This window comes from Tachypleus tridentatus, chromosome 7 (genome assembly GCF_004210375.1).
Source record: "Tachypleus tridentatus isolate NWPU-2018 chromosome 7, ASM421037v1, whole genome shotgun sequence".
In the NCBI taxonomy this organism is placed as follows: domain Eukaryota; kingdom Metazoa; phylum Arthropoda; class Merostomata; order Xiphosura; family Limulidae; genus Tachypleus; species Tachypleus tridentatus.
The window spans coordinates 164,887,318-164,911,834 of NC_134831.1; the positions used below are offsets into that span (position 1 = coordinate 164,887,318).

Genomic DNA, 24,517 nt, shown 5'->3' on the forward strand with positions numbered 1-24,517 from the left:
TTCTGGCAGAGCCATAGACCAGTGATCCATAGTTGAGTTTCGATCGAATCAGAGCACGATATATCTTTAGCACAGAACATCGATCCACTCCCCAAGTGGTGGAAGAGAGGACATGAAGGATGTTCAGTGCTCTTGTACATTTGACCCATAGCTGCTTGATGTGTGGTATAAAGGTCAGCTTACAGTCAAAGATAAGCATTAAGAACTTTGTCTCAGGAACCACAGGCAGTACAACTTCACCGAGACGGAATTCAGGATAAGAGTGAATACCCCATTGCCGGCAAAAGTGCATGCAAACAGTTTAGAGAGAGAGAGGTTAAAACCATTTGCTGTGGTCCACTTCAGTAAATGACTGAGGGCAGCCTGAAGCTGCTGCTCAATATACCTCATGTTAGACAACTGACATCAGATGTGAAAGTCATCAACATAAAGCCCATTTGCAACAGTAAGGGGAAGTTGTTCAGTGACGTTATTAGTCTTTATACTGAAAAGTGTACCACTCAAAACACAGCTCTGAAGGACTCCAAGTTCATCAAGAAAAGAAGGGGAAAGTGTTGAACCTACACAAACTTTGAATTGCCTGTCCATTAAAATATTTTTAATAAAAATGGGTAAATGACCATGTAAACGTAGGTCTCGCAAAATGCCATACCTCTGTGGTATCATAAGCCATCTCAAGGTTAAAGAATATTAATACAAGATGTCATCGTTTGAGAAAGGCTTCTCTGATTGACGTTTCAAGACGAATCAGGTGGTCCATGGTGTTGCACTGTCGTCGGAACCCACACTGGGTGGGCGAGAGGAGGTTGTTTGATTCAAGGAACCAAACAACACAAGTATTAACAATCCCCTCTGAGGTCTTAGAGAGAGCTTGTCAAAGCAACTGGATGGTAGTTTGAAGGAATCTTGGGATCCTTTCCAGGCTAAGAGAAAGGGAAAACAATAGTCCAGCTCCATGCATCAGGAAAAACATTCTGCAAAATCTGGTTAAAAATACTCAGAAAAAAACCAAGAGAAGCAGGAGACAGATGCTACAGCATCTTGTAGTGTATATCATTAGGTCCCACCAATGTACTGCTAGACAGATGAAGGGCCAGTTTGAGTTCCACCAGAGTAAAGGGGCAATTATAGTCATAGAGACAATCAGCTCCAAAGGAAATAGATTGTTGCTCTGCCTGAGTCTTGATGGCTAAGAAGTGCTAAATACCTGGCAAAAGCTTTCACCTAGAGCATTGGTGATGCTCCAGGTATCAGCTACTTACTGGCCATCAGAGAGCAAGATTGAGAGGGAGCCAGAATTATATTGCCCACTGAAGTTTCAAATCTTGTCCCATTCGACTTTGAAAGTGGTGGTAGAAAATGTGCTGGTTGTGAACTCAATGCATGTGCATGGGCCTGATGGAAAGCAATGCAATTTGAGAGTGTAAGATATCTACAGAAAGTATTCTAGGCTCGTTTTTGAGGCTTCCGTGCCATGTGGCAGGCAGGATTCCACCACGGACGAGGATATTGTGGAAAACATGTCAAGGTTTTAGGAATACATCAAGCAGCTGCTTGTATAATACAGTCAGTTACTGCTGCCACATAATAATCTATTGATGGCTTACAGATGATGACAGGATCAAGTTTTGTGAAAGCAGTGAAAGGGGGGCCAGTTTTTTGATCCAGTATCCACTGGGGCACACGGGTTGGGTGGCATCGACTACAGCCATTCTCTGTCACAACTATAGGAAAATGATCACTGGTTCATGAGTTATTGTCAACCCTCCATGAAAAGTGGGAGAATAGTGAAGGGGAGCAAACAGAAATCAATAGCAGTAAAGGACTAACTAGGTGCATGAAAATAAGTATAACAACCAGTATTGAAAAGAGAAAGGTTGTGACCTGAGAGCATACGCTCTACAGAGCGACCCGTCCTATCAATATCAGCATTTCCTCAGAGGGGATGATTCCAATAAAGTCTCCCAAGATGAAAAAGGAAGATAGCATCTGTTCAATGAGAGCATCAAGGTCTGATTGATCATGGGTCTCCTCAGGAGACAGGCAGAGAGAACAATGATGGTATGACCACAGGAAACATGATTGGCTATGGCCTCCAAGGGTGTGTTAAGTGGCAAAGACAGGGTGGGCACATGTTGATCAACCAACAGTGCCACCCCTCCATGCACTCGTCCATCACATAGCCTGTCATGTATGACATGACTGTGTTTTCTGTACAAAGAAAACTAACAAAAGGTGGCTGTATCAGCAGGTTTCAGAAATGTTTCCTGTAAGGAAAGGCATACAGGATGGTAAGAAGCAATCAGTGCTTTGATGTCATCCAGATTAGAACATTAACCTCGACAGTTCCATTGTATCGAGGTGGCCATTTTTACTTATGTGTAAGCAAATTGGGTGGAGAACTATTCTGTTTACGACCACACCTTTTTCTTTATTTGAGGGAGGTTTGTCAACCTCCATGGGTCAAAAGAACAATTCTTTGTTGTTGGAAGAGGATTCCAGTGACTGAGGATGTGGACGAATGATTGTTTTGCATCTTGGGGTGGAAGAAGATGTACCTGAGGAAATGCCTGTACCCAGAATCATAGGGAGTGGATCTTGGGGTTTGCTGGAATGAATATTAGGAACAGAGATGGGTGTTGACGTTGATTCATCAACTTTTTTAACCATAGAGGCCAAAAGACTTTTCATTTGTTTTGAGAATGATTCTTTTGTTGTAGCAGAACAAAGTGCAGCAGCATATGTCTGAGATGAAGTGGTGTACAACAACTTTCAAGCCTCAGAATAAGTAATGTTATGAACTGTTTTCAAACTCTGCACCTCTTTTCCTTCCAACCATTTAGAGAAAGAACAAAAGTAGGAAGGGTAAGAGCCATTGCATCTGACGCAATGAGAGTCCATTTCACACTCATAAGCATCGTGGTCTTTGCCATCACAATGAGCATATGTCAAGGAACCATGACATGATGTTTTCAAGTGACCTAACCACTGACATTGGAAGTATCCAAGAGGGTTTGGAATATATGACCATACTTTGTAATTCAAATAACCTACCTTGATGGTGGCAGGTAAACGCAGTGATGTAAATGTCAAAATGAGGACACTGATCGGCATCATAATTCATTTTTGCAAGTGGAGATACACCTCACTGCAGAAACTCTTTGGGTGGAGAAACCAGTGAGAATCTCTGACTCAGGAATGTTCTTCCAACCCCTCTCAACAATAACTCCTCATAACGTATTCAAAGTAGCATGGAGCATAACCTCAATAGGTATATCCACAATTGCCTTTGAATGTAGGAGTTCAATGTGTTGAGATGTGGATGTTTCCACCAATACGTCACTAGAGCAAAGCTTCTTTACTGACTTTGGAGAGCCAGCAAGCCCCTCTTGTCCCTTCTCAATAAAAAAGGGAGACATTTGCCCTAAAGGTTTGTCTGAAAGAGAATGTAGGATAAGAAAATGAGATACAACAGGTGTTACAAATGCTGAAGATTGTTGCTCAGAATCTTCAAGACTTGGTCATTTACCTATGGATTGTTTTTTCACTATTTTATTTGGAGGATCCATAATAATAATAAAAAAAATGTTTCATCACCCACTGACCCCACCCACCATGAAGCCTTAAGAGGGGATGCACTACAATGCCAAACAAGAATACTGCAGTAATGCCAGGGTTTTGTGAGCACTATACTCAAACATCACCATCAGCTACAATATTCACAACACCTGTTGAGAACATCCAACACTGTAACTTGGTTGACCTCAGCCAAAGTGAACCAGCTGATTGACCCTAGGGGGCCACCCCAAGATTGCCCATCTACAGGAATTCAAGGCTAAAGTAGTAGGTTGGGGTTGGACCCCTCAACCACCATGATCCTCTCCTCCCCTTCACGGGTCACCACGCATGGCAAACATGTGGGTGGATGTTTAGATCCCAGAGGAGGTAAACTAAAAGAACAGAACCTTCCCCCTGGGAGGTACCCTCACCATGTACAGGAATCCACACCAAGGGGCTCTAAACTGTACACCAACTTTTTTGTTCTCTGTGTTACAGCTTTAGGTATCACACTATACTTCTCTGTCTCCCATGTTACAGCTTTAGATATGACACTAACCATTTTGTTCTCTGTGTTATGGCTTTATATATCACCAAGTTCACTATCCTCCATCTTTTGGCTTCAGATATTACATTAGACTTCACTATCCTTCTGGCATAGCTTTAGATGTTATACTACACTGATCTTAGGTACCAGTGATATGCACAATAATAATAATAAAAAAAACAAGCTATAAAATTCTAAGTACCAGTAAAAATACAGTAACAACAGAAACAAGACCATCTACCAAACCTTAGATACCAGTGATAAGTACAACAACAATACAAAAACACAACAATCCACCAAAACTTAAGTACTCAGTTTTCTGTAAGTCAACAATGTACTTCACCAAGTTTTTAGTAAGCCAACAATTTACATCACCTAGTTTTCAGTAAGCTATCAATGTACCTCATTGAGTTTTAAGTTTTGAATATGGCTCACATTGCAAAAAAGTTTGAAAACCCTTAATGTAAACATAGATGTGCCTAGAATTTAAGAATATATTCAAAGACATTCCTATTACAGTTACTGATGATGGTACTGGACGATAAATTTAAGCCTGTACTATCCTTGGTTTTCTAGGCCTAGTTCAATAGATTGTGTGTTCCAATGTAAATAGAGAGATTGTAAACAACAGGTCATTTCTTCTTGAAACATGTTTTCAAAGGAAATTTAAGCAGATTGTAAAGTTGGAATACAATCACAAAGCAACAGAGTACAAAGAGAATTTTACTGTTTAAATGTTTACTTATGTTGACATGACATACTAATAATTAACTAAGTTACCTGCATAATACTGAAGGTTAAGCATGAGATAAAGTAACAATACAATTTATATTTGTCTGATCTTGTATGTAATGTAAAATAAAGATAAAACCAAAAGCTGAGTTCAAATAACCAAGTGTTGTGTTTTGTACAAACAGGAAAGACTGGACAAACATATTTATCTTCTCTGGAAAGTAAGGAAATAAAGTATTTACATAATAATTTAATGTACCAGACAATACCTAAATACACTAGTTAGAACAATAAAATGGGTTCTAGGTCATCCTTTACCTCTTTATTAAGCCAACACAAATTCACAAAGTGTTGATTAAAATTCAACCTATTTTAAACTGTCCAACAATTCACACTTTATAAAAACAAATTAAAAATACCTGGTTATCAACTGTTGCTCTTTTCTGTTTTTTCTTCTTTTTCTTTTTACTGGTACTGAAAATAAACAATGAAGTTTGCAAATTTTAGTTGGTAGAGACAAAAACAGGCTATAACCTATTCAGGAGGCTAATATCCTGTAATGCTGACAAAAAAGTAATCTTTTATACAAAATATGAATGCTGTAAAACTTTAACACAAATGTTTCAAGAGAAAACACAATGTTTAATGGTACACAAGAAATATTTCAAAATGAAACTGCCTCTAGTTTGAAAACACAACATAAAATGTTACTTATCTTATTCCATAAAGATAAAGTAATCTGGAAATAAATTTAATGCACTTCACATTTCAATGTCTCAATAAATTATTCATGGATGTCAAAAAATGAGAATTCTATCTTTACAGTGTACATTATTAAGTGGCCTGATGTGGTCAGTGTTCAATTTGCAATCTAAAGGCTGTGAGTTCAAATTCCATCAGCAAACATGTTTGCCCTTTCAGTCGTGGAGGCATTATAACATGATGGTCAATCCCACTATTCATTGGTAAAAGAGTAGCCCAAGAATTGGTGGTAGATGTTGATGACTAGCTGCCTTCCCTCTAGTCTTACACTAATAAATTAGGGATAGCTAGCACAAATTTGCACTCATTTAGCTTTGCATAAAATCAAAATAAACAAACAAACTTGGTTATGTACTTTTTTTTTTTTATTGTATATTGAAACTGGGGCAATTCATATTAACTATTTACTGTGTATCATTAAACATTGGTTTAAATCACACTTGTGTCATCTTAATATTACAGATATATAAACAAGTAACACGGTTTTATTGTACATATAACTGATAACATTTATCAACAACACTAGCACTGAGACAATGTGACTAGACTAACAAGCTTTAAAGTAAATATACTGAACGAATTATATTTGGGATTCAAAGTACTAGAATATACAGTTTGTTCAATTAGCACAAATATCTTATTTAACAAAGACAAGTTCCACACTACATAACACATAATACCATGTTAACAATGGCAAAACATTGTTTTTAAATGATGCATTTTTCTATTTTATTTTAGATGTTTTTGAATTTTAAATTTTGTATGTGTGGGATACCTAGAACATCTGTGTGTTACACACTAACCTTGTAGTAATTTCTGTTACTTCAGTCTCATCTTCATAATCTAAAACAAAGTCATTATTCAATAACTGTTCTAGTTCTTCGTCATCTTCTTCCATTGCTGTCTTTAGAAGTAAAACATTTTCTCTGTGCCTTTTGGACTTTTCATGGTTTCTTAAGCTAACAGAAAAACAGGTTTTATTAGGCATCTGTACTTTAACTCTTAAGTTTTGCCTAGTTTAATGGTGCACAGTTCAGGTTGTTTGGTCTCACTTTGTGTCACATCAGTCTTCTCAGTCAATCAGTAATTATGACTGTAGTCATGGGTTTCAACCCTGCTTTGCTTCAATATACTTCTTGAGAAAGAGTTGTAACATTATAAAGCATTGTAAAATTCCCATGGTGTAGCAGAGCCAATACATTTAATGTGATTTGCTTGAGTTGCTGATTTTATCCCTTATTTGCTTTTCTTAGACATTAAACACACTACTATAAATTTAACTGAAGACCAGTTGTATACTAATACCATCACATTGTTAGGAACACTATTTTATTTCTGAAGTTAAATTGAAAGTGAAAATTATGAATATTATGATCTATTAGTCTGAGGCAAGCTGGAAACTGCTAGCTTCTGGCATGTTTCATTTTTATAATGGGTTTCTTAGCATCCTATATTTAGGTTTAACAGCTTACTGCAAGATTCACTTTTGTAACATTGTTGGTTTCCTGTTGAAGTTTCACTTTCATAATATTAATAGCTTCCTGTAAGTTTCACTTTTATATCATCATTTGTTTGCTGTAAATTTCATTAGAAACTTCCTCTACCTTAGGTTTCTTTACTAATGTTGTCTAATATATAAAAACATTTTTTACTTCATGACATTTTTTATAAAACAAAAGTTATATTATTCAATATTACATACGCTTTGTCTGACTTGAAAGCTTTGTCACAGGCAATACAAAACAGCCCTAATTCTTCTCCACTGTCATCACTTTTGTCCGGATCTGGGGATTTAAATATATGTACAACTTAAACATAATGTTATAGAATTGTGCAGTTCATTATCAAAATAATTAAAACTTATATTATTCAAAATTCTTTCACTCGACGACATTGTTATTTTTTAACTCAATCAATACTACAATTGTCACTACTTTAGCTGAAGTAAGTGATACAAAAATGAAACTATTGTTCTTGTACTGAAGTTAAATTATTAAAAGTATGATAAAGACAACTGGCATCATTATTCTTGTAAAACAAACTTAACTAGAATGTTTTCTTTATTGGAATAAAGTTGTTTTAGACTTTATGGCATTACTATTGTGTGCATGAATTATATATAACTATGTTATGACATTACTATCATGTTTGTATTATGTGTGGCTATGTTCTGGCATTACACTGTATATGAGTGTGTTGTTTATGGCTAGGTTCTGGCATTGATATTGTGTATATATGTGTTTGTATGAGTTTATATTCTGTCATTACTATACTGTGTGTATATATTATGTATGACTATATAACTATAGCACTATAAATATGCTTTCTTCATCTCGATGTAACAATTTTTTTTTTTTTTTATCTTTCTTCCTCAGAAGAGAAAATTGTTGGTGTAAATACATTTTGTTACTTACAAACTAACAGTTCTCTACAAGCCAACAAAGTGGTTACCTCTGAAAAGTTACTGGTTAGGCTTGTAGAATGAGTTCAATTGAAAAAGGAGCTTTTTGCAATTGACAGATGTAAATAGAGTAGAAGTAGGAAACTTTGAACAAAGACTAAACAGTGGTTAGAGCCAGTATGAAACAAATACAGAGTATAGAGTACTGTAGGAACAGAAGTAGTTTCGAGTAGGCTAAACTGTTGTTATTATTGTAATGTTAGAAGAATAAAAAAATAAAACAGATGAGTTTATGATTGGTTGGTTGGTTGATCTGGTGTTTTATGGCACAAAGCAAAACATCTGGTAAAAAGTTAAAATTGAAGTAAATTTGGTAAAATTCATAAAAGGAAATAAAGGTAAAACAAAACAAAGTTAAAAAAACATAAATAGCATAAAACCAATGTTTACATCTAGTCTACAAGGTTAAGAGAAACACTACAGTAATACAAGTTGTATATGACTTTCTGTAGCATAAGTGTAATTATCATAACTCTCCAGGAAGACTAACAGGTAAGTACAAAAACCACTGTCAGTCACCTGAAATTGACCTTTCCAGTCCTGGTTCCGAGTTATTTCACATTATGGCCATTTTCAAAAAATAAAGTAATAAAAGTTTTAAAGAACTTGTAGCAAAATTTTAATAATAACTCACCAAGATGACTAACAGGTAGTTCAAACAGCAGCATTTGTCACCTGAAGTTGGCCCTTCCACACCTGGTTTCGAGTTATTTGATGTTACAGCCATATTCTAATTTCAAATTAAACTAGATGGACTTTGATTCTTAAAAGGGAATCACATTAAAAAAGATATAATGGATAAATTAGAAAACATAAATGGCACTGTAAGAAGCCATGGTGGGATGGGCCAACCAGTGGATACAGCAATGTTATCCAAGGACAGACCCAATACATCCAACTGCACCTGAATACAAAGGCCAAAAGGAGCAATGGCAGATCATCTGTTCTGAAAAAGTATGGACCACCAAGGAAGGAAAACACAACCACAGGTGGGATGCTTTGGTCAGGAATGAAGTTTTGAAGCATAGAGTAAAGACAGTTGCAAATGACAGAGGTACAAAGAAGGTTCATGAGACTATATATAAGCTCTGAACTGGGGAAGTGCAGAAATCCTCAGTGCAGAGCCAAAGTCCTTGATGATGAATGGGGTCCAGCATCTTTAAGACCGAGGTTCTGGCAGAGCCATAGACCAGTGATCCATAGTTGAGTTTCGATCGAATCAGAGCACGATATATCTTTAGCACAGAACATCGATCCACTCCCCAAGTGGTGGAAGAGAGGACATGAAGGATGTTCAGTGCTCTTGTACATTTGACCCATAGCTGCTTGATGTGTGGTATAAAGGTCAGCTTACAGTCAAAGATAAGCACTAAGAACTTTGTCTCAGGGACCACAGGCAGTACAACTTCACCAAGACGGAATTCAGGATAAGAGTGAATACCCCATTGCCGGCAAAAGTGCATGCAAACAGTTTAGAGAGAGAGAGGTTAAAACCATTTGCTGTGGTCCACTTCAGTAAATGACTGAGGGCAGCCTGAAGCTGCTGCTCAATATACCTCATGTTAGACAACTGATATCAGATGTGAAAGTCATCAACATAAAGCCCATTTGCAACAGTAAGGGGAAGTTGCTCAGTGATGTCTTTAATCTTTATACTGAAAAGTGTAACACTCAAAACACAGCCCTCAGGGACTCCAAGTTCCTGTAGAAAAGAATGGGAAAGTGGCAAACCCACACGAACTTGGAATCTCGTCTCCATTAAAAGGTTTTTAATAAAAATGGGCAAATGGCCATGTAACCCCTATATATAGAGGTCTTGTAAAATGCCATACCTCCATGTTGTATCATAAGACTTCTCTATGTCAAAGAATAATGATACAAGATGTTGTTTTTTGAGAAAGGCTTCTTTGATTGGCATTTCAAGTTGAATCAGGTGGTCCACAGTGGAGCTGTCATCAGAACCCACACTGGGTGGGCAAGAGGAAATTGTTTGATTCGAGGAACTAAACAAGACGAGCATTAACCATCTTCACTGAGGTGTTACAGAGACAGCTCCTCAAAGCAATTGGACAGTAGTTTGAAGGAATCTTGGGATTCTTCTCAGGCTTAGAGAAAGGTAGAACAATAGCCTGGTGCTAGGCATCAGGAAAAACATTCTTCTTCCACATCCAGTGAAAAACAATCAGAAGAATAGCAAGAAAAGCAGAAGATAGATGGTGCAGCATTTGGTAGTGTATATCATCAGGTACAACCAATGTACAACCAGACCAATGAAGGGCCAGTTTGAGTTCCACCAGTGTCAAGGGATGATTATAGTCATAGAGACAATCAGCTCGAAAGGAAAGAGGTGATCGCTCTGCCCGAGTCTTGATGGCTAAGAAGGTGTAGGAAGAAGAAGTGTTAGATACCCGGCAAAAGCTTTCACCTAGAGTATCGGCAATGCTCCAGGTATCAGCTGCTTCCTGGTCATCAGAGAGCAAGACCGAGAGGGAGACAGAATTATATTGCTCACTGACCTTTCGAATTTTTTCCCATATGACTTTGGAACTGGTGGTAGAAGATATGCTGGTTGTAAATTTAATCCAAGATTCCTTCTGGCATTGACCTCTTACCTACCGAGCAATGCAGTTTGAGAGTGTGGGATATCTACGGAAAGTATCCCATGCCTGTTTTTGAGCCTTCAGTGCCATGTGGCAGGCAGGATTCCACCATGGATGAGGATACAGCAGAGAACATGTTGAGGTTTTAGGAATACAATGAGCAGCTGTTTGTATAACACAGACACTCACTGCTGCCACACAGTTGTCTACTGATGGCTTACAGACAATGCCGGGATCAAGTTCTGTAAGAGCAGTGAAAGAGGGCCAGTTTGCATGATCCAGCTTCCACCAGGGTGTGCCAAGTGGCAAAAACAGGGTGAGCACATGCTGATCAACCAAAAGTGCCACCCCTTCATGCACTCATCCATCACACAGCCTGTCATTTCTGTACAAAGAAAAATGCTGAAAGGTGACTGTATTGGCAGGTTTCAGAAATGTTTCCTGTAAAGAAAGACATACAGGATGGTAGGAAGCAATCAGTGTTTTGATGTCATCAAGATTAGAACGTAAACCTCAACAGTTCCATTCTATCAAGGTGGCCATTTTTAATTACATGTAGGCAAATTGGGTGGAGAGCTCTTCTGTTTATGATCATGTCTTTCTTTATTCTCTATATTCAAGGGACGTTTCTCCATCTCATAGACCCTGCACTGGGTTGATTGGGCAGGTCTTTGTTGTTGGAAGAGGATTCCATCAAATGATTGTTTAGCATTTTTGGGCAGGAGAAAAGGCATGCCCGAGGAAATGCCTGTACCTGGAACCAAAGGAAGTGGATCTTGGGATTTGTTGGAATGTACGTAAGGGACAGAGATGGGTATTGAAGTTGATTCATCAACTTTTTTAACCACAGAGGTCAAAAGACTTTTCATTTGTTTTAAGAATGATTCTTTTGTAGTAGCAGAACAAAGTGCAGCAGCATATGTTCGAGATAAAGTGGTGGACAGCAACTTTCAAGCCTCAGAATAAGTAATGTTATGAATTGTTTTCAAAGTCTGCACCTCTTTTTCTTCCAACCATTTAGGGAAAGAACAAAAGTAGAATGGGGATAGGTAAGAGCCATTGCAATTGATGCAATGAGGGTCCGTTTCACACTCATAAGCATCATGGTCCTCGCCACCACAACGAGTACACGTTAAGAAACCACGATATGACATCTTTGAGTTACCGAACCACTTACACTGGAAACATCGAAGAGGGTTTTGAATGTATGGCTGCACCCTACAATTCAGATAACCTGCCTTGATGGTGGCAGGTGGATGTGGTGATGTAAATGTCAGAATGAGAATACTGGCCGGCATCATAATTCCATCTTTGCAAGTGGAGATATGCATCACTGCAGAAACTCCTTGAGTGGAGAAACCAGCAAGAATCTCTCACTCGAGGATATTCTTCAAATCCTCTCAACAATAACTTTTCATGACGAATTCAAAGTAGCATGAGGTGTAACCTCAATAGGTATATCCCCAATTGCCTTTTAATGCGAGAAGAGTTCACTGTGTTGAGATGTGGATGTTTCCACCAACATATCACCAGATCAAAGCTTCTCTACTGGCTTTGGAGAGCCAGCAAGTCCCTCTAGTCCCTTCTGAATGAAAATGGAAGACATTTGACCTAAAGGTTTATCTGAAAGAGAATGTAGGATAAGAAAATGAAGTACAACAGGTGTTACATGTGTTGAAAATTGCTGCTCAGAATCTTCAAGATGTGGTCGTTTACCTATGGACTGTTTTTCACTATTTTATTAAGATTTATAATTGGAGTATCCATAATAAAGAAATGAAAATTTTGGTGCCCACTGACCCCACCCACCATAGAGCCCTATAAGGGGATGCACTGCAATGTCAAAAAAGGACACTGCAGCAATGCGAGGGTGTTGTGAGCATTATACCTAAACACCACCATCAGAAACAATGTCCACAACACCTGTTGAAAACATCCAACACTGGTACTTAGTTGACCCTAGCCCAAGTAGATCAGCTGACAGACTCAAGGGGGGCCCACCCCTATAGGAATTCAAGGCCAAATTGATGTGTTAGGGCTGGACCCCTCCTGCTCTTCACGGGTTACTACACATGGCAAACACGTGAGTGGGGTGGATGTTTAGATGCCAGACTGAAAGAATAGAACCTTCTCTGGAGGTCCCCTCACCACCTACAGGAATCCACACCGAGAGGAGTTTATGATACTGATCAGAACAGAAGATTGAGTAGGTTAAACTGTTATTATTATTGTAATGTTAGAAGAATAAAAAATAAAACAGATGAGTTTAAAGTACTAGTTAGAACAAAAGATTTTACTGTCATGGGAATAACTAAAATCTTGTTATACATAATACATACACAACTTTAAAATACAAAAATTTATTTGAAATACAGGGGTACATGTTGTTTAATTGGGAAAGAGTACTAAAGAGAAGGAGGGAGTGGATTTATATGTAAATATTTCTGTTGAAGTTGAGGATATCAAAGCTGATAGCAAAGAGGTTGAATCTGTTTGGATTTCTGTTAGTGGTTATAAGGAGAAAAAGGTATTAGTTGGAAGCTGTTATAGACCACCAGATGACATTAATGAAATTAGCAATAAAACTTCACAGTGAGATAAATATTTGAGCTGTTTAATGAGATCATAACTATGGAAGATTTTAATTTCAGGCAAAAAGAGTTGGAAACGTCAAGAGTCACCATCAGAGGGACAGACATTTAGAAATTATTCAGGAAGGTTTTCTTCACCAATTGGTCGAGGAACCTACTAGAAGCAATGCTATTTTAGATTTATTGTAAACTTATAATATAGAAATGGTTTAAAGGGTGGAAATAGAGAAACATATGAGTGCAAGTAATTACTGCTCAAATTAGGAATGATGTTTTAATGCACATGGAGATCAGGAATAACGAGATGTTTGTTACAAACGACAAAAACTAATTTTGAACGAATGTAACAAGTATTTACTTTCAACTGGGCAAGGGAATTAATTGGAGATAATGATAAAATATGGGACAATGTTAAAAATAAATGTTCAAATATTTAAGATGAGCATGTTCCTTATGGGGGGGAGGGAAATGGCTGCAGGAAAACTAAATTGTCTCACAGAAGGTATAAAGAATAAGATTAAAGAAAAGACATCATAAATTTTACAAGTTTAAATTAACCATTAAACAGCAGGAATGTTGAAGGTACCCACATCAATTGATGATGGATGCCATTTAAGGGTCAATGTGATAATCTTGTTTCCATCTAGCAACTGTTCAAGATGACAGATATTTTTTAACTCTTTGGTAACAATTGAAGAAAAAGTAAATTTATTAACCTAGACACCACATAACCATTTCTGTATCATTACTAAAAGGTCTTACTTCCATCGTGAAATTTGATTTACCCTTAATTTATTAAAAGAAATCCTTACTATTAATTTTTAATTTTTCAGCCAATCTTTTTTCATACATCCTTTCTTACTTTCCTGACTCTCTTGATCATCTATACTTGTATAAATCTATCATCAAATGTGGAAAACATTTTAAATATTCAAGATAAGCATGTTCCTTAAGGATGGGTGCAAGTGAAAAAAACAGGTTGGCTTACAAAGGGTGTTATGGATAAAACTGTAGAACAGGATAATAAACATAAAGATTTAGGTTGACTACATCTTGTCATTCCAGATCATTTGTTTAATATCTAACAAAATTCTGCATCTGATCTGATAAAGGCAGATGCATCTGTCAAAAGTACTGGAGTTGTATTAGTTAACTCAGTGATTTGGTTATTCTACTTGTATTTTATTGTCAAAAACTAATACAATATTCTATTTATAAACACAATTATTGAAAACTGTTTTATTGTCTGACAAGTATAGAATGTTTTCTTTCTACAAAGAAAAACAATAAATTCAAGCACAGACTATCATTTGAAGATAATACAGTGCTTAAAGAATTTTAATCAGATACAGAAACCTGCACTGACCTTCACCAGAGTCCTCAGTTTGTCCAAATTGTTGGTCTAAGTGTGCCTCCATCTCCTTTAGTTCTTTTTCTAGCACAGACATTGAAGACCACTCACTTTCCTGAAAGTTGGCTAGGTCCCTGTCATGTTCCATAGATAAACATTACATAAAACACTCTTCATATATTAATTTTTAAACAAAAATATTATTTTAATAACAAGTATTGAACATTAGTTCATATTAGTAAAAATGACAAACACAAAACATGAAAATACCAATTAAAAAGCAGTATTAAATATAGAACACAGACAAATATTCAACACTTATTTCTTCTGACATACATTACAGTATCAAACATAAAAATACTAAAATAGTATTGAACTTAGAACACTGACAAATAGTTTACACTTATTTCTTCTGACATATTGTTTAAAACAACAAAAACACCCTTAACAAAAGTAGTATTAAACTCCATACAGAGAAAAGTATTCAATGTCATATTTTGTTACTAACCTTTGACGTTCAAGGATTTGTTTCCTTCTTTGTTCTTCAGATTTTTTAAAATTTTCTGCTGCCTTTTGTTCTAACTTTTTCTACATAACATATCATAGATGTATCAAATAAACATCTCAACAAACAAGGTTTAAATAGCACTTCCACTAATTTAATTAAAATAATGGCCTTTATTTCAAAATTGTTTTATAAATCTACCTGTAATACAAACACTTTAACAATTATTGTTCTACATAAAACTTTCTAGTGAATTAGTAAACATTTACATTATCAATAGCTCATTAGAAAGCTGTAATAGTGAAATATTGAGCTAATAAAAATACATTCTGGAGTTTTAGGTTATTTTAGTAACCATAATAGAAATGTCTAGTCATAACTTTTAGTTTACAAAACACTGGCAATTACAATAACACAAATACTGTACTTGAACATATTAATACACACTTGCTCTATAAAGTTCTAATAAAATAACTTATATTAGAAAATACCACATCTTCATAAAATACAAACACAAGATGTAGTTGCTGTTGTTCTGTACATCTAGGTACGACACAAGAATGTATATACTGCTTTTCTGTACATCTAGGCACAACATAGGATGTATATTCTACTTTTCTGTACATCTAGGTACAACACAGGATGTATATACTGCTTTTCTGTACATCTTGGTACAACACAAGATGTAGATACTGTTGTCCTGTACATCTAGGTACAATACAAGTTGTAGATACTGTTGTCCTGTACATCTAAGGTACAACACAAAATGTAGATACTGCTTTTCTGTACATCTAGGTACAACACAAGTTGTAGATACTGTTGTCCTATACATCTAGGTACAATACAAGTTGTAGATACTGCTTTTCTGTACATCTAGGTACAACACAAGATGTAGATACTGTTGTTCTATATGTCTAGGTACTACGCAAGATGTAGATACTGTTGTTCTATATGTCTAGGTACTACACAAGATGTAGATACTGTTGTTCTATATGTCTAGGTACTATGCAAGATGTAGATACTGTTGTTCTATATGTCTAGGTACTACACAAGATGTAGATACTGTTGTTCTATATGTCTAGGTACTACACAAGATGTAGATACTGTTGTTCTATAAGTCTAGGTACAATGCAAGATGTAGATACTGTTGTTCCTGTACATCTAGGTACAACACAAGATGTAGATACTGTTGTTCTATATGTCTAGGTACTATGTAGATACTGTTGTCCTGTACATCTAGATGATGTAGATACTGTTGTTCTATAACTATGTCTAGATACTGTTGTTCTATATGTCTAGGTACTATGCAAGATGTAGATACTGTTGTTCTATAAGTCTAGGTAAAATGCAAGATGTAGATACTGTTATTCTGTACATCTACGTACAACGTGGATTAGATACTATTATTCTGTACATCTAAGTACAACTTGGATTAGATACTGTTATTCTGTACATCTAAGTACAACTTGGATTAGATACTGTTATTCTGTACATCTAAGTACAACATGGATTAGATACTGTTATTCTGTACATCTACCTACAACAGTTGCATATACAATTGTTTTACGCATCTAGTTAGAGAACTTGAAGCCTTGAACAAACACAGAAAATCAATAACTAAACCTTACAAAGTGTTATAAAAACCAGTTAGATCTAGCTACATTTATACATCTAGGCATGATATAAACATTAGAAGTTAAGACTGCTATAATATATACATAAAGTGCAGCTCATCACATATCCTAGCAACATTTGAATTAAGAAAAGATGTATAAATGTATTTACAGAAAGAATTATGGCCTCCTGACTTATCTAAATCATTAGTTGACAAAAATATTGTGTGAGTGCATGTCCACAAATAACTTGCAACCATTGGTTCAAATCTCACCAAACCTGCCAATTACTCTTAGCCTCCCCCTCCCCAAATCACATAGAGCATAGGAATTTCGGGCTTTACCCCTTATGCCTTTCTGCTTACATTGAGCAGATATATCAACTGGTTTCTCTATAAATAATTAAAAGAGACTGTCCTACTCCTTCAACTTTTCATTTCAGTTACCAAAAACTTCTATCATCAATCATTATAAAACTGCTTACATTCATTAAAAGATAATGTATTATATTTAAATGTGTAATGTTTTTAATACACATGATTCACTGATTGTGTCCTCTCAACACTCTCTTGGAGCAAGCAGTGCACATCATGAATGGATCCAAGTAGTAGAAAATAAAACGTTTTATCACATTTTACACTATTTACAGTGTATCTCTTACCCTATATGCTTGTACCCTTCTGTCCCGTCTTCTCACAAAGGCTACAAGTTGCTTGATAAGTAAGGAAAGAAAAATTACAGTGTCAGAAATCAATGTAAACACTAACTACTTAAATATATTTGACCTTTAGAAATCCACAGATAACATTAACATAAAAACAAAATAAACTTCTATTTTCATTCTATGGACTATCTGTGCAATGCCAACTGTAAAGATTTTACCCTAACTTTTACCATTGTAAGCTTCAAATTTACTACTGAGCCACTTGGGGCTATTTCAATTGTCGAAAAGGAAGTGATGAATAAATACCCAATTTTGTTACACACATTAAGTATGTAATGAAACTATAAAAAGAAAAAACAAATGTGGTTAACCTTCTTACTAGAATAGTTTTTAAATTTGAGGTTTACTCATTAATTTACACTGATTTCCTAATTTTCAGTATTCATTATAAATACACTTTTTTATTATTATACTTTAATTTCTTCTGCAACTATCAACTTATAAAACTTATGTTTATTCTGTATTAAAGAAAACCAAGCTATATATAGTGAATGAAGGTGCACTAAATGAGTTCCAGAAACACTAAATTTGAGTTTTATGAGGCAAAACTTTCTCAGTATGCAATTAATGAGAAATTTATCTTGAAATTACCAATGACCAATTTAATTATAAAGTTTGTTTGTAATTAAGTACAAAGCTACACAATGAACTATCTGTACCCTACCCACCAGGGGTGTCAAAACCTGGTTTCAGAATTGTAAGTCCACAGACACATTGCTGTGCTATTGAGGGGCTTAACAGTAAAAAGTTATTTGGAAAAGCAAAGAATGAATAACCTTAAAATTAGGGTTAGTAATTTAACATTGAATAAATATTGCAGCAATATGCATAGAAAACAGATATATCAACCATCTGCTTATCATATATTTTAAATGCCCACTATTTCAATTTCCATGAATCATACACATGCACCTTAATAAAGGTTATTCCCACTGCATCCAATAATTACTTTTAGAACCTTCCATTATTAAATTATATATTAGATCAATTAAGTATAAAATGTTTGATGTTTCATCAGTTCCTGAATTTCTCTTGGAATACAAAGGTTCTGGTCACAAAAGGGTTAATCAGTTTAAATGGAAATTGACTATCACACTCAGAATCTCCTAAAAAGTAGTTATGATATTTGAACCAGTAATCTATGGCAAATAGAGGTTAAGAGATTGTTTCATATGTATCGTTAAAATCTTCTCATATTTCTTTGCTTTGTTGTAACATATACAAATATCAGAACAATTAAAATCTGTTTAGCCTCATGCAAAAACAAAATGTTACACTATCTAAAATACATTAACAGAGTTGGTCTCTGACTACACATTTTATTCAATCAAGCAAAATTCCAAGAATGTTTTATTTACATATGTCAACTTTTTCTCAAAACTGCTTACAAAGGCAGCAACAAATGAACCATCTAGTTTTGTTAACTTATTCTCAGCTGAAACTGTATCTTTCTTTTTCTGTTCACTGTTCAGTCTAGAAACAATATTAAATTGGTCTGTATTTGTAAGTTAATTTCAATAATTTAGCAAATTGCTTGTAATGCTGGAAAATTACAGCATCAAATGTGTGTGTTTGTGAACTTCAAGCCATCAAGTGATATATTTTAAAAATATTTAAGATGTTTGTACTCATATAGAGAACTTGAAGTCTTGAACAAACACAGAAAATCAATAACTAAACCTTACAAAGGTTATTAAAACCAGTTAGATTTAGATGTTTCCAACAAATATAAAATTAACAATATAATACCCAAGTCATTTATTTTAAAATATCTATTCCTCAATTTTATCATCTGAGACAGTATTTGCAATATAAAAGTTACTAAATTTAAAAAAATAAAAAATAAACATTATGAAATAATTATATAACAGTTAAAAGAATCTTCTTCACTGTTAAAAATGCAAATATTAAAAACACCATTTAGGAATATCAAGCCAGCTGAAAAAAGAATAAAAAGAACATGATTTCTGTTGATAACCTTGATGGTAAAGTCATTAATTTGTTTAATTGCATTTGATGTAACAAAAATATGTATTGACTTATGACTTCTGTAAATACAAGTAATGATAAATTACTATAAAATTTTTTCTCATCCATAGTACATATCAAGTACTCATTTTTTATAGAAAGAATTAATTAATACAACTATTATCTTCTCAAGTATAGCAGAGGTCAAAATGTCTTGAATTCAAGGTGGAATTATTATAATAAAATTTTCTTCTCATGCCCAATACATGTCAAATTGTTTGCATGTTCAATCAGCTTGGACATTCAGGTAATTAAAACAATATATCATCACAGTTAAATCTTTACACAAAATTTACTAAATGACAAAAACAAACACGAGCAATGTAGAAAAGCACAGCTAATGACCTTCAGTCATACAATATGCTTACAAAATGATAAAGAAACATGCAGACATGCCAAATATCAATGTGAGTGAAATTCAATAAAAATCAGCTAAGGCACTGTTGAAGGAATTGTTTAGTGACAGATCAGAAACTGTATTGTATTTCTTATGCTAATATGACCTTTGTCATCAATCAATGTCTATATTACCCTAACTTCTTCGTTCAATCGCTTTTTAGCTTGATCTCGTATTTTTTTGTTTTCTTTCTCCATAAGTCGTAAAACCCTTCTGTTTGGAGCTTCTCTAATGTCATATTTGTCAAGCCACGTGAAAGACTTCGCTGTACAGAAACTCTGCCAGTAAGCATAGAACAGATGCACCACCTGGTGATAAAAATATACATGAAATAGCTTTGAGTCATGTCTAACAACAAATACACATTGCAATAATTTCTTAATTTAAAGCAACAAGGTAAAAGTACAATATATTACTAATTCTGTGCTCATGATTTATGGACATTAATTTGCTAAAGATTGTTTCAAAATATTATTGTAATAACTGTGAAAGCATGATCAAAATATTCAGAGCAGTATCCATGGTCAAAATACTTTTTCTTCTTATAACATACTTCTTTTTCATTATTCATTATTTCAGAAATTTCATGATTTATTAGGCTTAGATAGAAAAAGGCTTTGTTTTCAGTTGTCTGACCCCATATAAAAAATAGCTAACCCTAAAGTTTCTTCAATGCTTCCCAAAAACAAGATTCATCTCCAGATTAACCTTAACGAAATATTCTCTTTATTTTTTTTTTATTTTCACTAAATTATTGCACTAATCTGCTTCCATATTGTAAAAGGTGAAGGTTATAACAAACCATGCCTCCAATTTGTTAGTGGATATGGTGTGTCACAGCCAATTATAGCTGAGCTTCCATACAGGCAGTGTCATAGATTTCATCATGATGGCTAGAAAACTAGCTGTCATATTTAACAAATGACCATAATTACCAGTATACTGGAACTGCCTAAAACATGTTCTTGTTGTACAATCCTAAACTACATACAAATGATTATACCAGATGTCAACACATTTTGATCTGGGCAAAGTTTCAACAGACACACAAGGGTAGACCAACTGATATACATATTCTGTATTAAATCAAATGAGAATTTCATTGTAGGCCTAAACCAAAACATCCCTCAGAAATTGAATGTACCAGTAGAACAAATGATTCTGTGATAAAGTCCAAACAGTCCAACACTTAAACCAACCCACCTTATTTTTTTCAGCATGTAATAGCAAAATACAAAAAAAAAAAAATTTTTTTCTAGGCCTTTAGAGTTCCTGTTTCATAATTTACCAAATTTCTGACTCATATGTAACAACTTATTTACAGTATAAAACTAATTCCTTGAAGTCAGCTCTCAATTGAAGATCTTAGTTTGACAATTCACAGGTGTATTATATATTCTTTAATCTTACTGTTTCTATACACTTTAATTTCAGAAACTACTTGAAATGTAATTCTAATTTTTTATATGATCTATTTCTGGGAAAAATATTGATACACTCTTAAATATAGAATCAAACCTGTTGGTATTCACAGCACACCAAACAGTTAGATAAAAAAACATTTTAAAACTTTAAAACTGCTCTCAATGAAATGGAAACTGCACCTCCTTCAAAACATTACCCCAAAAAGAGACAGAGATTAATGTGCTGTGTTGTCAAAAAATCTATGTGTATAACTAGTGGAGACATTCACATATGCTAAAAAAGTACTTTTCACTTTCAAAGTGATTGACAAGGTCTGCAATGAAAAACAAGTCAGAGAAACTTGAAGCAATAACTGAAAAGGGTACTTAGTGGAATTTATCAGTGGTTCAAGAGCCATAAATTGAAATTAAGGAGCCAATTTTTCCACTATTGTTTAAAAAAATAAAAGATATGTATAGACATTTTATAGCAGCAAAAAGCATGGGGAGGATTTAGAATTTAAAAAAATCTTAATTATTGTAAATATAATATGTATACTATATCCCACAGAAATAAAATGGTGCAAGATGTTCCCCTTAACTCATCCATTACACTGACTCTGATGAGTGACTCAGGTATCTAAATGCCTTCTTAATTAAGAGTGAAAAAACAAAAACCTGAAATTTTGGCACAATGTGTCTGAAAAGAAATTAAGCCTTTATTATTATTATTATTATTTCCACAAAAATAAGAGTAGGAAACCAGTTTTAAATACTTGTTACTGGAAGGAAAAAATTGAAAAAAGACTATATATAGATTAAATGTTTTATTTGTTTGTTTGTTTATATTTCATGCAAAGCTACATGAGGCTTCTCTGCCATAGCATTTTTACCAATGGACAGTGAGATTGACCATCACATTATAACACCCCCATGGCTGAAGGGCAAGCACATTTGGTGGAATGTGGTTCAAACTCTTGACCCTTGATTACTAGTCAAGTGCCCTAACCACCTGGCCATGCTGGGCCATACAGCTTAAAGGAGAAACAACATCAGTAATACAAGTGACAGTGTTTATACTGCACCTGAGTCCTAGGGTCATTCAATCTGTAATTTATTATCTTAATTCAATAAATTATTAGAAATTATGAGCACATGCCATACAAAACAAACCAATGATCATTAAATTTTACTGATGAGGGAACCTGCATATTTCTGAAAATAAATAAAAAACTTCACTCTCACACATCTGAAAAGAAACCCTATACAATGAAGTTTCAATTTTTTAAGCATATCTTCTTAAGTTGATAAAAAAAAAGAGAATACAATTTATGCTGGATTTCAAATTGTTTAAACACAAGTCATATTGGATAGACAGAAGCAAATGAAGGTAAAGAGACATTCTTTATAGATATTTCAGTTTATTATACATTTTCTTCTTATTTACCTAGTACATGTTTTGTAATCTATCACACAATCATATTTCTGTGATGACCCTTTTAAAGTGTTTATTAAATCATGTTTAGAGATTTCTATAAGCTTTACCAATGTATGTATGTATGTATATTTTTCTAACTTTTACAGTTTGTTTACTTGAAATTAAGGGCACAGCTACACAATGAACTATTTCTGCTGAGCCTATCACAGGAATTAAAACTCAATTTTTACCATTACAAACCCTCAGACAGCAGTTTTAACTATTGTAAAATTTGTCCATATTCTTATAAGCTGTTTATCTCCATTTCATGTATGTGGAATAATTCCTTTTTATTTCACAATAAGTCACTTGTTATTTAAATATATCTCCACCAGGTGTAGTGGGAAAACAAAGCCATTTGTTTCTACTGAATAAATTTCCAAGAGTGGCTGACAGATGTTTTTCCACGAGAAGTCCATTTTATTGGATGTAAAAAACTGTTCTTAGAATTAACATTTGTTTACCAAAAACTAAAACCAGGTGTTAAATTAAGATCCATTTTATGGTTTTGATACTTTTATATGTTTATCAACCTTAACAGTAATAATTGCCTGGGTTACAGTTCAAATGATCCATAGTTAGACAATTTGTCTCACTCTAATCAGGTTTTAGCGTATTCCGAAATTGCCAAAAACTTTTCTATGTTTGAGCACGATTACTGTTGTAGTTTCTCTAGTCCGTTATAATATGTTTAGTTCAAATTTCTTGATAATTTTGTTTTCATCATTTTGTACATCAAACAGGTTTATTGCTTTTATCTGCTTTGGTTATTAAGATACCTTTATGTTTCCTTAATTCTAAAGCAGAAATTTAAATGTTTTGCTTGGTTGTTTTCAAAGAATACAGTTTATTTCTTTTAACAATGATTGGAAAGGATCAGGGTTTAAAGAGAACATAAAACACAAACTCACTTCTTCATAAGAACTTTCAGAGTTTCCAAAGCTTGGTATCTCAATGTCTTCCATAAACATTTTCTCCATAACAGCAATTTTATCAAACAGGTCTCGATAGACAGTGTAGAACCCCTGAAAAATTAAGATATTATCAAACAAGCCCTACGTCTACATACTGCAAAATAACTATAGATACAACTAAAATGGAAATTCTTGATTTTAATTTTTTTCATATAAAAGATCAATTCTGATAAAAGTTTTCATGTTTATGAATCACCAAGAAATCCTGTTACTTTAACTAATTAAAACTTACTATTAAAAGCTTTCAATATTATCACTTTTGTTTTGTTAATTTCAGTTCAACTTTAACATGAACTAGAATTTTTAAGTCTTTCAAGGTTCTAATAATTAACTTAGTAATTTACACAATACTAAATAAGATTATATTTAATTTAGTAACTTACTCAACACTAAGTAATACACAAAACAGAATGAAACCCTATTTAAGTGACCATTAACAAAAGATCCTGAAATAAATACAATTAATAAAGCTCTCTCATTAAGTCTAGGCAATTACAACAATAACATAATATTTTCGAGTAACAAGGGATCTATTGGTTCATCTAGGCTGTCCAAATCCTCTAAACTAAAACTATTAAGTAACAATAACAAAAAAATACATCAAATCCAGTCCTATTCATTAATATACTTCTCAAGCTTTCTGTTAAACTCACTTAAATCTACTGCATTCACAATGTTCAAAGGCAACTCATTCCAAAGGCCAAACACCCTGTTACAAAAATAAAACTGTTAACTGAAGATGGCTCCTACTCTGTAAAAATTTATACTTGTGTCCCACAGTGCTGCCATTCTCA

General features: G+C 34.3%; 1 protein-coding gene across 2 annotated transcripts in view; it reads right to left on the bottom strand.

Annotated features, from left to right (window-relative positions):
* The window catches only part of LOC143257110 (dnaJ homolog subfamily C member 21), a 44,635-nt gene that overhangs the window by 2,212 nt on the left and 17,906 nt on the right, over positions 1-24,517 (bottom strand). For both annotated transcript variants that reach the window (XM_076515344.1, XM_076515343.1), the window contains exons 5-12: positions 23,661-23,774; positions 20,004-20,177; positions 17,382-17,432; positions 15,111-15,190; positions 14,618-14,736; positions 7,302-7,383; positions 6,403-6,558; positions 5,257-5,311 (exon numbers count right to left, since the gene is read on the bottom strand). In XM_076515344.1, coding sequence (XP_076371459.1) covers positions 5,257-5,311; positions 6,403-6,558; positions 7,302-7,383; positions 14,618-14,736; positions 15,111-15,190; positions 17,382-17,432; positions 20,004-20,177; positions 23,661-23,774 — 831 coding nt within the window. The remainder of the gene's footprint in view (positions 1-5,256; positions 5,312-6,402; positions 6,559-7,301; positions 7,384-14,617; positions 14,737-15,110; positions 15,191-17,381; positions 17,433-20,003; positions 20,178-23,660; positions 23,775-24,517) is intronic.